The following is a 17,407-nucleotide window of genomic DNA, read 5'->3' on the forward strand; positions in this document are numbered from 1 at the left end:
GTGTCTGTCTCTGTCTGTCTGTCTCTGTCTCTGTCTGTCTCTGTCTGTCTCTGTCTCTGTCTCTGTCTCTGTCTCTGTCTCTCTCTCTCTCTCTCTCTCTGCGTGTGTGTGTGTGTTCATTAATGGAGTTTCTCCATTAATTGGCAAAAGCCCCCAGCCTCTCCCACTTCATTTCCTTCCCTGAGTATAAATAAAAGGTCCATCTGGACCTTGTCTCCATCTGGAGCTGTGGTATCTTCCATCTTCCTTCTACCTTTTACATCATCGCCAGCTCTTATGTCTCCTCCACTCTGCTCCTCCCTACAACTCACCCACAGTATCTAAAATTCCTTCTTCACAGAGCTCTCTCTTTCTCTCTCTCATGTACATGTGTGTGTGTGTATGTATGTATGTATGTATGTATGTATGTATGTATGTATGTATGTATGTGTGTATATACTGGGTGAGGTTGTGAGTCCCGTGCTGGGGAGGTAGAGACAGGAGGACTCCTGAGCTCAGGAGCTATCCCGTCTAGTCAGTCAGTGATCTGTAGGTTCAGAGAGGGACCCTGACTCAAAAAATAAGGTGGACCATTGAGGAAGCCCGGTCATTGACCTCTGTGCCTGCACACATGTGTACACTCACACGAAAACCTTCACCTCACACACTCGCACAAAGGCTATTTGGATTCGGTCCTAAGCCAGGATGCGGTCCCTTTTTAAGAGAACCTGAAAACTGGGGCTGTGGAGATGGCTTTGTGGTTAAGGGCACTGACTGCTCTTCCAGAGGTCCCATGCCCAGATAAACCCTGCAGTCTCTACTTTGATACCAACTCTAGGGCACTTTTATATCTGGGTACTTCTAGAGTAGAATCTATTAAGTGACAGCAGTTAACAGATCATGCACAGCGTGAATGAGTGAGTCTTGGGCACCACAAATAAATTATGCATGTGGGTGTACAAATTAGGCCAGACCCATGAATAAATTATGCAAATAGAGGCTGCACTCTTAGACTTGTGGGAAATAAATTAACCAAATGTTGTAAAGGAAGATGAGGACAGGCAGGGGTGCTGGTGAAGACACTGGACGCTGGGGAGATAGACGGAGGATTGTGGGAATCGGGGTGTGAGCCAGGCAGCTGTGAGTTTCAAATTTGTCTCAGTGTGGAAATAAATTATGCAAAGGGGACACCAGCTTTTGCTGGTGTCCCTGCCAATTGGATGGGAGTATAAACTACACTGAATCTGAACTGAAGCTGAATAATGAATGAGCCATGCAAACTGCCCATCTCTCTGGCCCTACACAGAGATAAATTATGCAGATGTGGGTACCACAGATGCCAGCCCGTGGATATATTATGTAAATGCGCCAAGTTACTCAAATTGATTTGCGCTGTCAGAACACAGGAGGCTGGCCAATGCAAATGAAGTGTGAATTATGCAAATAGAGATGTCTTATGGTAAAGTACAGAGTAAATTATGCAAAAAGGGTGCTCTCAGGTAACTGCGTGGCTAGCTGAGGCATGTCTTACATGGATCCTGGGCTCTGTTAGCTAATGCACAGCCTTGGGAATTACCTTCTGGGTGGGCACAGAGCTCTCTACTTGTACCTGCATTTTTAACTTGCTGTCTTTGGCTCAGTCCCCTGGTGCAGAGTGTGACGGGCACTTGTACCCACACGGGTGTGCGTGGGCATGCGCGTGTGCACGTACACACACACACACACACACACACACACACGCATGCACGCACGCACACAAATGCACACACAGACATTCCAAGCCACCAGGTTCCCCTGGGGTGTTGGTCTTTACTCACCTGGACCACGCCTGGAGAGAAAACTGCTAGAATGAGATAAAGCCAGACATAGGCAAAGATGCTCCAGGAGGCTGTGACGAAGAAGACCCTTAAGTGCTTGATCTTACGGCTCTCACCAGCCGGGATGACATACACACACACAGCAATGACCACAAACATGTTGAAGGCGGCACTGCCCACGATGGTGCCTGGGCCTAGCTCACCCGCCTGGAAGTTGTGGCCACAGACCTCGATGACAGACAGCAGAATCTCAGGTGCTGAGGAGCCCAGGGCCATGAGTGTAAGGTTGGACACCGTTTCATTCCAGATGCGCACAGTGCCCACGCTGGTCTCCCCATTTGCCTTGGTGATGGTGATCTCTTTCTCCTTGGATGTGATGACCTCAATGGATGCCATAAAACGATCAGCAATGATAGACACACCCAAGAACATGTAGACCATGGCCACAAAGTACACCACGGCCCGTGCAGCCTTGTCCCCCAGTGATGGGTCGTCGGGTTCCCACACAGGCAGCAGCACCCCTGGTTGGCAGCGGTAGGAACCTTGGCAGCCGCCTGGGCTGGCATCGCTGTCATTAGCTGGGGGAGGTGGCAAGGATGGGGTCGGAGTAGCTTCCCCCAAGCAGTGGGGTGCCCCCAGAAGGAGGGCAACCCCCACCAAAGCCAAGGGAGCCATGGGGGGTGGTCGGGTCCTGGGGAGAGGAGCAAGAGATCAAAGTGAGCGGATCACATGCCTCCCTGCCACTCAAAATGCACAGTGTGGTCTGGGGGCGTGGCTCAGTGGTAGAGCCCCTGCCTAGAATCCCCCAGTGAGGGGCTGGGGGCATGGCTCAGTGGTAGAGCTCTTGCCTAGAATCCCCCAGTGAGGGGCTGGGGGCGTGGCTCAGTGGTAGAGCCCCTGCCTAGAATCCTCCAGTGAGGGGCTGGGGGCGTGGCTCAGTGGTAGAGCCCCTGCCTAGAATCCCCAGTGAGGGGCTGGGGGCGTGGCTCAGTGGTAGAGCCTCTGCCTAGAATTCCCCAGTGAGGGGCTGGGGGCGTGGCTCAGTGGTAGAGCCCCTGCCTAGAATCCCCCAGTGAGGGGCTGGGATGTTGCTCAAAGGCACAGTACTTTCCTACTATGCAGTGAGGGTTTGAAGGTGGTGCTCATTGATAGACTGCATACCTAGCATGCAGAAAGCCCTGGGTTTCATTACCAGCACTGTCGAAGAACAGTATCCCAGTTTGTTAGACTACAAGACACAGGTGAGCTGGGAACCGGCACAGGAGACAAGGAGACAGAGATCACCACATGGACACCCAAATGAAAAAACACAGGAATACCCAGGACAGAGGGGGTTTGCGAAATGCTGGAAACATCAGTGAGTCAAAGTACCCTGGGAGCCTGCAGCCACCCTCACACACTCTGTGATTCTGCAGCTTTGTTCCTAGGAGAGGCTTCTACACCCATCTCGGGAAATGGTCCCCAGGAGAATGTCTGGGGCAGCTTTATTTACAACAGGGACAACCTTGAAACAACTCAGAGGCCTCTCAACAATTAAATGCAGGAACAGTGATGGAGTAGTATACTGCCCCTAAGCAGGGAGGGACTGTGGCTGATTGTGATGACATAGAGGAACCCGATCCTGAGACACGGGGCCCAGTGAAGGACACCAGGTACAAAGAACACTGTGAAACCCATATCAGCTGGAGGCCAGGAGCCCACTGGGCGATTCTAGTCATTTCGGCTTGACCCTTGACAGGGCTGTAATAGGTTCTGGGTATGAGTGTCTATTTTTGTCTTTCTGAGTTTATGTTTTATTACATTTTATTTATTTTGAGGGGGAGGGTTTAAGTGTGCCGTGGCCAAAGAAGAGATAGGAAGAGAGAGCTGACTCAACGAAGTTGTCCTCTGACCTTATAAATCCACACAGTAACAAATGAGCAATAAACACACAGGAGTGCCCATCCATTCTCCTTCCAGAACATTCCACAGCTCCAGTCTCAGAGGACTGTGGACACCTCCCTTGCTTGCATGGCCTCTGTCCCACCTGCTCTGTTCCAGGCATTCTAGCCTCTGCTGTTCCTCACACAAACCATGCAAGTTTCTCCCTTGGGCCTGAAGCTCTCTCCTCCCTGGGGTTCTGACTGAGCTCTCCAAGATGACACCCTTGGCCTTTGGAGAGGAGTCTTCCACTCAGTTCACAAAGTAGAGGATCAAGGCTCAGAGAAGTGAGGCAATTTGCACAGATCACCCAGCATCCACTCTCCCCAGAAGGTGCCCGAGGTCTGAGCTCCTGGCCCCGCCCTCATGTTGTTATGGTAACCCAGTTGCCTATTATAGAGAAAAGGCGGTCCGGAGGAGCTGTCACCTGAGCCTGCTGTCCATTAGAAATGCCTTAGGGTGCCTCTAGCCTTGTCTTCAGGAATTACCACTTTCTCTGTCAGTCTAAAAGTTCCTCTCAAAGTCTAACCCACAGCCTGCCCTCAACTCACACCCACAGACCAGGAGCCCGCTTCTCTGGGGGAGGGAGGCAGTATGTTGGCAGAACTTCCCGAAAAGGAGTGAGTGGAGTGTGTGTGTGTGTGTGTGTGTGTGTGTGTGTGTGTGTGTGTGTAGGCAGGGGCGGGGAGAGGGGTGATTCTTAAAGAGCCGCTACACAGTTAGCCCCCTAGACAAGGCCTTTAATGATATATCTAATTAGCAGCCCCTAATTAGCAAACACTCAGGCGTAATTACGAACCCACCAGGATCCCAAGCAGACTCCCCTTTGCTTCTCCCTCCTCCCTTTTTGGGTTTTGGGAGAAACAGGGAAGACCCTGAAAGTCAAGAATCCATCTAACTACATTTAACTGCCTCTTTGGAGGAGGGTGAGATGCCTGGGAAGTCCTAGTTCAAGTCTAATCAATTGTCCCTCCAGTTTTAGTCCTCCAGGAACACCAGGGTGGGTAGACTAATGTTTGCCCACCCAGAGGCAGGGTCATCCAGTCACTGGATTTCTTTTGCTGTTACCCAGATTCCTCTCCCCCATCTCCTAGTCTTGGAAGAGGGACCCAGGAGAGAAAGCACTAGATAAATATTTGTGAAACACTTGGACAAGAGGCCTGAGCATTGTCTGTGGCTAGGGCAGCCACACTTTCTGCTCCAGGCTTCCTCCTCTGAGCCTTGAAAGCTAAGCTGGGTGTAGACTCAATGTCGAAAGGATCAGGTTGAATCCAGGAAGGGCCGGCAGGGTAGATGGTAGTACCCTCTCAGGGTGGCATCTTTAAGGCCGTCTCTCCACCAACCTCATGGGCTGCTGGCCAGCTGGGCTAGTGGTGAGTGTCCTGTTCTGCTTGACCTGTCTCTGGGGGATTCTGGAAAGCCAGGTGGGACTCCTCAAGGCAGCTACAGCAGGGTGAGGACCTGGTGTTTATCCTGACTGCTGGGGGCGGGGGCGATGCAACGCAGAGTGGAAATGCAGAATTCAGAACACACACACACACACACACACCAGCTCTCTTTCCATTAATCACACAGGGCCCCCACTACACACACAGTTGCAGATTGCCAGACAGATAAACTGAGGCCAGTAGAGAGAGAAAGGACTTGGTCAAGTCAGAGGCAGAGGTATTAAGGCGTGGGGCTCCTAACCCAGTGATCTTTTAAGCCATCTGGAATCCCCACGCGCCTGTCATGCAGGGCGGGCATCTTGTGGGCACGTGAAAGCTCACCCCAGCTCTGGCCCAGGTGTCAGTCAGCACCTCGCCCACCTTTTCTGGAGCCCTTCCTGAGGGAAGGAAAACGTCGGGCTGAGCCCCTCTATACAGCCCACAGAAGGTGTCTGCTTCCCCACCCAACCTCACTGTGAAGCAGGCGTGAAGCTGGAGGGATGGAAGTGAGACTGTGAGAAGGACCTGTCTAGCCTGACCTTAGAACAGTGCCCAGGAGTAGCAAGGTGTCTCAGAGTTGTCCAAAGAATGAATGGACAAACAGTGAGAGGTATGGGAGTTAGACTTTGTATGGGAGTTAGATTGTGGAAGGACTGGTCTAATGTTACTACACAGGCTAGGCTGTAGGCAGGACCAGCCCCAGAAAGTCAGGGTTGGGAGAATGGAGAGACCTGGGCTAAGAAGGGGTGAGGAGGAGTTGGGGGCACTCCAGGCCCTCGGGGGAGTCCACACTGCGGGGAATCTGCCTCCTCCAGGTCCCTGTGCATCAGGGGCGGAGACAGAGGTGTGTGGGTGTGAGTTGGCTACAGGCAGAGGGAGAAGAGGGGAGAGACAGACCCAGGTGCCCAGAGACGGACAGACAGACATACACTGTACACATGGCGCACGCTGAAAGCGGACAGCCAGGACTCGGAGCCAGGGCTCAGGAAGCCCCCTGCACTTGACGACGCGGCGCAGCCTGGATTCCCGCAACCCCTGGGCTCCGGACCGCCACGCTGGGCTCTTACCTGCTTTGCAGCCGGGCCGGTCCCCGCTGGGCCCCCGGCAGTGGGCGCCTCCGCCCGAGGAGGAAAGGGAGAAAGAGGGAGAGGAGCTGGGGACTGAGGGAGAGCAGGGAGGAGGGAGGAGAGGGGATGCTAGGAGGGGAACCGGGGAGGGGCTGGGAGGAGGGCGGAGTCCAGGGGAGGGGGCGGGGACAGAGGAAGGGGGGGGGCTGAGAAAGCAGCCCCGGGGAGGGGGCTAGATTGGAGAGGCAGGGGAGTACAGCTTGGGAGGAAGCCGGGGAAGGGGGCGGGAACAGAGGAATTGGGGCGGGGGAATCAGCCGGGAAAGAGGGACTAGGCTGAAGGAGGGAGATGCCGCGGATGAGAGGAGGTGGGACAAGTGAGCTGGGAAAAGGACCACCGGGAGGTGGGAGAGAGGAAATTTAGGAAGGGTGGAGTGGGAATAGGGTAGTTGTGGTTGGAGGACAGGGACAGCCTGGAAGAGGGAGGAGCTGAAGGAAGAGAGAGGGTGGGCACAGGGGAGCTAGGGAAGGGACCACCAGGAGGAGGAATATAGAGGCCGGAGGAAAAGAGGGAGGAGCCAGGAGAGGGCAGGGCTTATGGGAGGGAGCGAGGCCTGGGAGCTCAGGCTGGGGAATCCGCCGAGGGAGGGGCCAATAAGAGGAGGCGTGGCCAGGGAGTTGGGGGCGGGGCCACAAAGCTGAGAAGAGGTCTTGCAAAAGAGCAAGAGGGAGGAGCCCAGAAAGGGGCGTGGCCAAGGAAGCTAGTGGGTGGCCGAGGGGCTTGGCAGGGCTGGGTCTGCAGGTTGCCCCAGTCTCGGGGTTCAGCACTAGAATCCAAGGACAGCGACGGAGGGCGCAAGTACATACACCTGTCTATCCTGTGGTTTCCCAGTTCCCCTCTTTGATCACACACGCACAGCATCCCGTCCATACAAGGGCCCAGAGATGCAGTCATCGCTACAAATAGCCACAGGCTGGCAGACCTGGGGGAAGTGGGGGAAGGAATGTCGGGCGGCAGATCTTTCCAAGTTCACAGCTCAGCCTGCTCAGAGCACCTTACAGAAGACAGGGAACTGTCACTAGAGTGCCCAGGTACGACGAGAACCATTCCCAATGCCCCTGCCACGCCAAAACACGGCCTCACTCCCAATCCCCAGAGGTAGATGTTATTAGCTCCATTTTGACATTTCGAAACTGAGACAGCAACTGTGGCTTCAGGTTTTGTATCTTTACCACATGCTGTACTGTCTCTGGGCTGGCAAGGTAGGGAAGGAAGGATCAAGATCACCAGTGCGGTGACATGCATCTGTGACCCCAGCACTCAGGAGGCCGAGACAGGAGAATGGCTGAGTTCCAAGCCATCATCATAGCAAGACCGAGACTCAAAACAATCTTGGTGTGCGGGGTTGAAGATGTGAACCAGTTGGAAGAATGTTCGCACTCCTACCTACAAGTGCACAGATGCACACACCTCAGGATGCATGTATCACACCCCCTCACCATCACTACCCTCAGGACAAACCCCACTGCAGGCTCCCTCCCTCTAGAGGACAGGTGACAGGTGCTGGGTGCTGAGCACAAAATGGTACAGGAGGGAGAGAAGGCTGGCCCTGCCAGCAGCCGGTGCCCACTGCCAGCTCTGGAGGGACACTCTTAGGCCTGCTGCCAGGAGAGGGAAATTCCAACTCCCTGAAGCTTCCCACGCTTTGGCCTGGCTTCTAGAGGTTGGAGCCTGGGAAGTTGGGAACTTGGCATCTGATGTCCCAAGCAAGACCTTTGCAGCGAAGGAGGGTGGTCAGATTTACAGGTGGACTTCCTAGTAGGAGTGACTGCTACCTACCCAACCCCGCAAACACATGTTCCTCCAAGGGATCAGGTGTTCCACCCAGGCCCCAGCCCCAGTCTGGACTCCCTCTCTCATATGACCCCAGTTCTATTCCTGGTCAGAGGTTGGGGAAGCAACATTTCCTTTGGGCTACATTCCTCTGGGCTTTGGGTTGGAGACTCTGATGGAACCATGGAGGTGGTAACTGCTCTTGTCTCTCTGACCCTTGGGCTGTTCAGCTGAGTCCCAATACCTACTTTAGCACAGTATCTCCTGGGGCCTGTCTGCCTTGGTCTAGCTTTGACCCCCCACACCACAGTCTATGCACACTTACTTTGTTAGCCTTCACCCATGCCCAGTCTAATCCCTTTTCTTTCCAGACCATCCCCCTCCTAAATAGACCAGTAGCTTGATCACTTCTACTGTGGGGTTGAGGGAGTCTGCAGACCCCTTATTGGGCTCACTGGAGATGCTAAAAATCCCCAAAGACTCCCTTAGTCTCCATGGGTCTCCCAGGGGACCCACCAGAGCCTGAAGCCCCTGGCGAATTCTCGCTTCCCCTTCACTGCAGACTCCTCATCTGTGGTTCTATATTCAACCTAGGTTGAGACAACGAACCTAGAGTGGCCTCAGTGGCATTTGTCTGGGACTGTACTTCCTGAGTTTAGCTCACTGGAGCAGAGAATGGCTTCATAGCTTTCAAAAATGCACCCTCCACACACTGTGACTTTCTTTCTTTCGTCTGGGTCTAACCTAGGAATCTCTGCGAAGTCCTCCTCCTCCTCAGTCCTTTGAGAGTGACCCCAGCAGTAGAACCCGGCACACAGTGAGGACTCAAGAGATGCTTGCCAGACAAGGAAATGATGACGGCCAGGGCAGCTCTGTTGCTCTGCGTGTGTGAATAGTCCTCAGGGACCAACACCTGATGGGATTGCAGTGGTAGGCTGAGAACGTCCCTTTTCCGCCCCTTTTCAAATGGCTGGGGTCACACAGCACACCGGGGTGGGTCAGGGACTCTCAGCAACCTCCTTGTCCGGGAGTCCAAGGGGCACGTTTGTCTTCTGAGACGCTTCCTTCCCCATCAATGATGGACACGAGGGGCCCACACCTGAGAGGAGGGGGTGCTCAGGAGGCTGGGGGCTCCTCAGGCCTGGGACCCGCCCTGTCCCCAAGGCCCTGCTGATGTTTCCTCTGCTCCACTTGATGACGAAGCCGTGTCAAGACCAGCTCAGAGGCCTGGATCAGGCTGTGCTGTGGGGACAAGAGAGGAAGGTAAGCTGTGACTTGGAGAGGGGCACCTGTTAGACCATACTGGACAGAGACTAGACCACAGGGTGTTGGGTGAGAATTGGTCTCCCAAGTAGGAGCAGAGGCCAGACTCAGGGTGCGGGTGGGGGATACAGCTTTAGATCAGCTTCCTATGGGAGGGGCAAATTAGACCCAAGTGGAAAAGAACCGAGGTTAGAGATCAGCAGAAGGGCTGGGTACGGTGCTAGGGTGTCTGAGACAGAAGAACTGAATTCTGAGACAGCTTTGGCTGTACAATGTGACTCTACCTTGCAAACCCAAGGGCTGGGGGACATAGCACAGTGGGTCTGATACGAAGCATCAGACACATGAATACATAAGTGGAAAGAGAGAGGGAAGGAAGGGATAGGAAAGTGATCAGAGGAAAGACAGAGATGGCTCCAAAAACAGACTACATTAGACGGTCGGTATTTGAGGTTCAACTGTTACAGAGAAGCTGAGGTTAGACCACAGCGGGGAGGACAAAGGTAAGATCCTACAACAAATAAGAGGTTAACAGAGCAAGAACCAGGCAGAAGTAGAAAGCAGAAGTTGAGGTTAGACCTCAGACATGCTCCTCTGGGGCTCATGAGATGCCAGCTTAGCTTGGGGTTTAGTAGAAGGCTCTGCCTCAGGAGAATAAGATAGAGGAGAGCAGGACACATGAAACCCTCCCTGCCTTACACACACACACACACACACACACACACACACACACACACACCCTGAGATTTTAAAACCCACAGCATCTAACTCTGCTTTACCAGGCTGATACCTCCCTCATGAATGCCACTGGCTGGCATTCTCCCGGCTTCCAGAAACCTCCCAAGATCAGGCTATCCCTTCCTAAAGGCAAGACACTATGCCTGTAGCTGGGCAACTGACCTGGGTTCAGTCCCCCCACCCCATTTTCAACCTCCCTCCCACTGTCCCTGGCAAGGACCCTCAGTGAGTGGTGGCTTCCCCTCAGTCATGGCAGGCCTGATACCTGGAGGATGTGCACCCCTTTCAGCGATACCACAGCCAGCTCCCGCAGGCCATCTCCAGTCAGGTCCACATGGGCCATGGCCAGCAGGGGGCTGGCGAAGCTCCTTCGCCACAGCAGGCGGAAGCCTCTGCTGGCCTCTGGCAGTCCATGGTACTTATAGCAAAGCAGCTCCTGTGGGGAGAGGGACCAAGGTCATGCAGGCTGAGGAGGCAGGGTCACTCGCTGCAGGGATGCAGATGAATGACAGGCCCATCTTTCAAGACCCACCTGTCCATAGGTGGCCACCAGGACTTCCGGTTGTCCATCTAGGTCCACGTCAGTGACCAGCCCGCAGAGTACGCTGTCAAACTGGTCACTGCCAGGCAGGAGAAGTTGGTCATCCAGGCCTTTGTTCAGAAGGTCCCTGAGGGTCCCAAATGTGGGGGGGGGAGAAGCTAAGGTCAGATGACAGGTCCTGGCCACCTTTAGTTCCGGGCTGTAGGTGATGCCCGATTGGCTTCCCCTGAGGTCCAGACTCACTCCTGATACTGTATACCTTGGTTTCCAATGTGTGTACCTTTGAAAGTGGCTGGCTTCAAGTGTCCATCCTGTAGACCACCTTCTGGATGGCCTACTGGGCTCCTAGGTATAGACCCACATGGTGGCTCTTGAGACACAGGTGCCCTGATCCCTGAACTTCTAAGCACTTGGTACTTCACAGAGCATGGAGAACTCCACGCTTGCTTTCATAAGTGCGCTGGAGCCGACTGGGACTAGCTCATAGGAGCTGATGGGAGTGCATGAAGTGGAAGAGGTGGAGGGGATATGGAGGTCGAGGATGTAGTTAAATTGGTACAATGCAGCGTGAATGAGGCCCAGGGTTTGACACAGCACCACAGAAGCTGGGTGTGGTGGTACGTGCGTGTAACCCCCTGTGTACATGGGGGGCAGAGGCAGGACCACCATGAGGGTTCAGAGTCATCCTTAGCTACATAGGTGGAGGGCAGCCTTGACTTCCTGAGATCCCATCTCACTCACCCCCAGCACACACAAAGCTGACTGCGTGTTAGCATTACAACTGCATAGTTTGTGGTGCCTTAAAATCCAAGATGGTGGGAATACTGACACCATTGAAATTGCTGAGCATGGATGTCTAGGCCTTCCCAAGCCAGTGTCTGCTGGCATCCCTGGTCCACTCATATCAGGGGTCTGGGTTTCTTTAAAGCGGGGGAGGGGAGATATATCCACCCTTAACAAATCCTCTACAAGATCCAGATGTGAGTGTTCCTACCTTCTCCCTCATCACAGCACCACTCTTGACCCTAGCTGCCTCAAAGGGCTGACAAGGTTAGACCATACCACACAAGCACAAGGTTAAATTGTGCCCAGAAGCCCAGGCATGCTCACCAGTACACCACAGCCGGCTCCAACATGCTGGCCACAAGCAGACTGTATCCTTCCTGCTGGGGGCTGTCCTTGGTTGCTATGGAAGAGACAGAAGTTGGCAGGTCTATGGAGATAAGGCTCTCCCTTATCCCCTTCCCCTCTGCAGTGAAGAACGCAGGCTAGAGCTCAGGACAAAGACCCAAGATTGCGCCTCAGAAGGGAGGATTAGAGGTTAGACTACAACAAGGCTGTGGCCAGACATTAGACGTGTTAGTCTGAAAGTAGAACACAACAGGAGAGACGAAGGTTAGAGCAGAGTTGAAGTCTAAGGTTAGATCACACTGTGAGAATTAGGATGGAGGGGACTTTGCTTAGAAAATGAGGGGCAGGTTAAGGTGAGTGTCAGTGTAGGGAAAACCAAGGTCAAGGAAAAGGAAGAAAAGCACCTGGGGGTAGGGTGAGACCACGATTGACAGTTGTCAGTCCAAAGTGAATGAGAAGTCTGGGGTGGGGGAAGCCAGTGTAAGATAATATGAGGAGCGAAGGCTAGCCCACAAAGGGAAAGTTGAAAATAGAGAAAAAGTTGAAGGCTAGACTAGAGTGGGGAGAGTGAGACTGGATAACAGACATGATCTGAGGCCAACCTGTGACACAGCCTATGGGCTGGCGAGGGGCCCCAGGAGGAGCCAGAGGTCTGGTCTGGACTCTTAAGGTGGGGAAAGCTGAGACTGCAGTCTATATTATCCTAGACCCCAGATCTAGAGCAAAGAGCTCACCTTCCGAGGTCGATGGGCGGAACACAATCACTCGGGAGATGGGTCCGTCCTGCTGGATTGTCCAAGTCTGCAAGATCTCTGTGTGGAGAGTGGGGACTCATGGACCTGTTCCCATCCCTGGGCTTGTCCCTGCCCCAGGCCTGACCCTCACCTCTATTCTTCTGGTCCACGTGAGCCACACGCACATAACCACTCTGGCAGCCCAGAGCTGAGAGCCGCTGTGATGAGCCTGGGAGGTTGTGGACATCAAGCCAGAGGACGCTGGTAGGAGGACAGTGGATGGGTGGACAGATGGGTAGATTTCCCAGAACTCAACTCCATATGTGCTTTCCAGAACACCCAGCCCCTCCCTGAAGCACCGGGATCCAGTCCCTGAGCCCCATCCTGCCTGCTCTAGGGACACTCATCCATGATCAATTCAACTTCCTTGAGCTCATGCTGCAAGCTGGGAACGAGAAATGAGATACCCAGCTTTTTTTTTTTTTTTTTTTTTTTTTTTTTTTGAGACAGGGTCTTATAGCCTGGCTAGCTTCAAAATCAAGGTTGAATTTGAATTCCTGACTCTCCTGTCTCTCCCACCCGAGTGCTGAGGTTAGAGGTGTACACAATCATGCCTGGATGATAGGCTGGAACCTAGGGTTTTGAGCATGCTAGGCAAGCATTTTACCAACGGAGTGACTCTCCAACATGCTTCCTAGTTTCTCTAAGGTCGCCCTCCTGTGCGTTGTGCTAGAGAGCAGCCTATTCTGTCTGGCTTCTCTGAACACAGGGCGCTGATCTCTTCTTCGGGTGCCGGGGTCCCCTCCTACCTACTGGTCAGGTTCGTGAGCTCTGGAAAGAGGTTTTCCACGGGCTGTTCCTCAAACTGATGGAGCCCCTCATTCTGGAGAAGCAAGACCCGCCCCAGGCAATGGAGTCAGTCACCAGCCTCCTGCACACAGGCCAACATTCTGAGACTATGCCAAGCCTGCCCACCTCACCTCTTTGTAGAGATGAATAGCTGGATCATTCCCGCTCAGGAGAAAGACGGTCTCCAGCTGGTCCCCAACCTGGACTCTGAAAGCAGAGAAACCTAGACTGTGCCAGAACCTGAATGGGGTTAAATTCCCTACAGGGATTTAGAAATGCCACTGTCAACTTATTTTGAGATGGGTTTCCTGTACCCATGGCTAGTCTTGAACCTACGATGTAGCCATAGCTGGCTTTGAACTCCTGATCCACTTACCTGTACCTCTTACACCCAGACTGAAATGCATTTGTAAGAGCCAAAAAAAAAAAAAAAAAAAAAAAAAGCCTTTGAGAACCTGACATTCAGAGACTCTCATGCCAGGTGCATGGCTTAGTGTTCTGTACATTTGCGTACACCAGCTTGTAAGTTCTGCAATTGCGAGATCTCAGAGCGGCCAAGTGCAGGTGCTGGGAGCTCTGCTCTGAGAGCCCCGGACTGCTTGAATCTTCACTCTAGGAACAGGATAGGTTACTCTAGAAAGAACCTGCAAAAACCCCACAGCCAGGGCGGGTGAGATGGCTCAGTGGATAAAGGCAACTGCTACCATTCTGGATGATCTGAATTCGATCCCTGATCCCCAGGTCCACATAGCAGGAAAGAACTGACTCTTGTGGGTTGTTCTCTGACCTCTGCCTATGTGCTGTGGGATCTTGTTGCACACAAGTAAATATAATAATCTTCATAATAAAGTGTGTGTACACACACACACACACACACACACGTATGCACACATGAACATGCATGCACACCAGTACATCCTTGCACATGTACATCATGTACATGCAAGTGTACACACACACACACACACACACACACACACACACACACACACACCCTTGAAGTTTCATTTTTGTATCTCTCACCTGCTAAACCAAAGGTTGGGCACTAGGACCTGCATACCAAATCTAACCCACTAAGTGCTTTTTGTAAATAAAGTTTTATTGGCACAATCCTAGCCACTCATTCAGTGTCAACTGCTGTTTGCTTGCTCCAGGGGCAAAACTGTACAGCTGTGATACCAATCGACTGACCCTTAAAACCTAACATTTATTAACTGAGCCCTGACCCAAAAAAATGCAAAACAGAACAAAATGTTGCTAATCTCTGGTATCAGTGTTGTGATGAAGACTTGGAAATAGAACCCACATTCGTTGGGATTTTAAATCGTGAAGATTCTAGGTGGTTTGTAATCTACCTCCTTAAAGGTCCCTCTACAGACTCTCAGGAGCTGCTGGGTTTGATAGACCCCTTTCTTTCTCTCTCTCTCTCTCTCTCTCTCTCTCTCTCTCTCTCTCTCACACACACACACACACACACACACACACACACACACACACACACACACACACACACACGGTCTCATATAACCCAGGCTAGCCTCAAGCTCACTATGCAGCCAAAGATGACCTTGAACCAAATTCCAGTCCTCTTGCTTCTGTCTCCTGAGTGCTGGGACTAGAGGTATGGGCCACTGGTTAATCACTGGTGTATGTAGTGCTTTGGAAGGGACCCAGAGCTCCATGTGCTAGGCAAGTGTTCTACTGCCTGAGTTGTATTCTCAGCCTTCAACTGCATCTTTTCAACATGGAGATTTCAGGGCTTATGAGGGTAGAGAGTGACTCCAGGTCTGAGAAGTAGAGATCTAGAATTTCAGAAGTTGAGTTCTGGGCTGCAGAGATGGCTCAGTGGTTAAGAGCACTGACTGCTCTTCCAGAGGTCCTGAGTTCAATTTCCAGCAACCACATGGTGGCTCACAACCATCTGTAATGAGATCTGATGCCCTCTTCTGGTGTGTCTGAAGACAGATTCAGCGTGCTCATATAAATAAAATAAGTAAATCTTAAAAAAAAAAAAGTTGAGTTCTAGGTGCTCAATTAACTCACTGGAATAATAGACTTGAGAGGTGACAATGTAGCCATCTTGGCTGCATTCACTCTGAAAAGCACCATGAGAAGCAGACTGGTGATGGCAGGTGTGTGGATTCCAGTCTGCTTCAGTCCCATGAAACTCTACTTCCTGACTATACTGCCCATCACTTCTTGGGCCCCTAGCAGTACCTGTATCCAATCCTTAAAGGCCTTTTGTTTTCCAGATAAGGTAAAAGCCTCTGAGTGCAAGGAAAGGGTAGGAGAGCAGGGGAGCCCAGGGTCACTCACTCTGCGTGGCACAGCTGGAAGGGTGTGAACTGGAGTTCCAAATTCAAGCAGCTCTCTGTAGAAGGACACAAGTTGAGCCCAGCAGCAACTGGCAGCCCCACCCACAATTTCCCCCAAGTCCTGCTCACCTGCAATGGAGTCCAGGTTGTACTCTGAGCCGGGCTCATAGTCACAGTAAATGTTAAGAAAGGGACTGCCCTTGTCTCCTGAGTCCTGGGGGGTGAGGGAGTGGGGTGGAAACTGCTCTCAGGGGATGCAGGGGAGGTGAAAGGCATTTGGAGTAAGCCATTTTCTGTAGATTCAGAGCACTTGGGATAGACTTGGTGGGATCCACAGGGACTAAGGAAGAGGACGTGGACAGGTGGAGGGTGCTATGGTACCTTTATAAAAGTGATGCCCACAACCAGGCCCCGTTTTGGGGTGACTTGTTGAAAGTGTCGATGGAGACGATCTCAGCATCCACTATGAGGGGAGTTCAAAGTTCACTGATTAGGCAGATTTCCACTCTTGCATCCGAATCACACTAATTCCACACCATTGCAGTAAAACCTTTGGGTCGGCGGAATCTAACCACCATCACCATGACCTCTGACCACCGAGTACTACGCTGTTGACATCTATGTTTGCGGAATCCTGGACCCTGACTACTTTCGGGCCATGACGACCACTGTCTCGGATCCTAAATGATTACCAGTTTTGACCCTGACCTCACATCTCAGTGTCAGTATTAGAATCCTCAACACCAGACTCCAGCCCTGCCCCCGGCACCACAGCGCTACGCACCGGGGATGTAGTTGAATTGCAGCTCTTTGGCCACAGGCCTGATTTTCTGTCGGAGGTCTTGATAGCGGAAGCCGAGCACCTTGCCTTTAAGAGTGGCGGCCAGCAACTCCCCTCGCCCGTCGGCGCCTCCAGCAAGCCCATACACGTTGCTCTGCGACGAGAAGCGCGTGAAGCTGTCCTCTCGCAGTGGACAGGGCCCTTCTGCCACGGCCGCCTCCCCCATCCTGGCCCTCCGCGATCGGTCCCAGCTGGCCCGATGCTCCCCAACCTGTCAGGGAACCTCCACTAGCGCATACTGATGACGTCAAGAAGCTGCCGCCACTGCCCTATACAAAGATGGCGCCCAGCATCCTGCCTGGACGGCCCAGACAAAATTGCCTTTCTGCATCTGAGTGTACTGTTCTTACCCATTTCAGAACTAAGGAGAGGGTCTTCCAGGACTTGAGATGGGGGATGAAGGCGTCTTCGGGCCTCTTTGAAAGCAGTGTGAAAAGAATAAGAATCACCCTGAATTGGGGGATGGTCACACACTCCTATGATTACTGCATTAGGGAAGTGGAGGCACTTGGACCAGTTTCAAAGCCATACGCTTCAACAGAGTTTGAGACCAAGCTTAAGTATATAAGTAGTTTTCAGGACCGCCGGTCTGCATGAGACACTTTCAGCCCTCAACTCTGACTCTCTGATACACACACATGCACTCCTATAAATAGACTCATTCCCCAACAAAAACTACCTGAACAAAACAATTATAAAACCTAATTACTACGCTTTTGCATAAGCACGTTCGATCTGCCAATTTATTTAAACTCATAAGGAAGCGAAGGCACATATCTAACCTTTTTACTTTTAGAGACAGGATCTTACTTCATAGCCTTAGCCAAACCGGTAATTTACAAATCAGGCTGGCCTCAAACTTGTGACAATTCTCTTACCTCTGTATGCCAAGTGCCAAGAGCACAGGCATGTTCTTCTAAAGTAGGTACTCTTAATACTTTCTAAACATTTA

At 52.4% G+C, this 17,407-nt stretch overlaps 2 protein-coding genes across 4 annotated transcripts in view; both read right to left on the reverse strand.

Annotated features, from left to right (window-relative positions):
- The window catches only part of Slc8a2 (solute carrier family 8 member A2), a 33,449-nt gene extending 27,116 nt beyond the window's left edge, over positions 1-6,333 (reverse strand). For all 3 annotated transcript variants that reach the window (XR_004386959.1, XM_032894409.1, XM_032894407.1), the window contains exons 1-2: positions 6,211-6,333; positions 1,797-2,487 (exon numbers count right to left, since the gene is read on the reverse strand). Coding sequence is in view for 2 of the 3 variants with exons in the window: in XM_032894409.1 (XP_032750300.1) it covers positions 1,797-2,471 (675 nt within the window). In the remaining variant the exon portion in view is untranslated. The remainder of the gene's footprint in view (positions 1-1,796; positions 2,488-6,210) is intronic.
- Positions 6,334-8,753: 2,420 nt separating this feature from the next.
- Kptn (kaptin, actin binding protein) lies at positions 8,754-16,693 on the reverse strand. Its single transcript, XM_032894410.1, is given in 13 exon segments — positions 8,754-9,285; positions 10,310-10,480; positions 10,577-10,712; positions 11,696-11,771; positions 12,451-12,528; positions 12,602-12,711; positions 13,260-13,333; positions 13,431-13,506; positions 15,616-15,670; positions 15,744-15,828; positions 15,996-16,036; positions 16,039-16,077; positions 16,399-16,693. Coding segments are annotated over 13 exon segments (1,290 nt in total). The 5' UTR covers positions 16,622-16,693; the 3' UTR covers positions 8,754-9,159.
- Positions 16,694-17,407: the final 714 nt, after the last annotated feature.

The sequence above is a fragment of the Rattus rattus genome, chromosome 2 (assembly GCF_011064425.1).
Source record: "Rattus rattus isolate New Zealand chromosome 2, Rrattus_CSIRO_v1, whole genome shotgun sequence".
Taxonomy (NCBI): domain Eukaryota; kingdom Metazoa; phylum Chordata; class Mammalia; order Rodentia; family Muridae; genus Rattus; species Rattus rattus.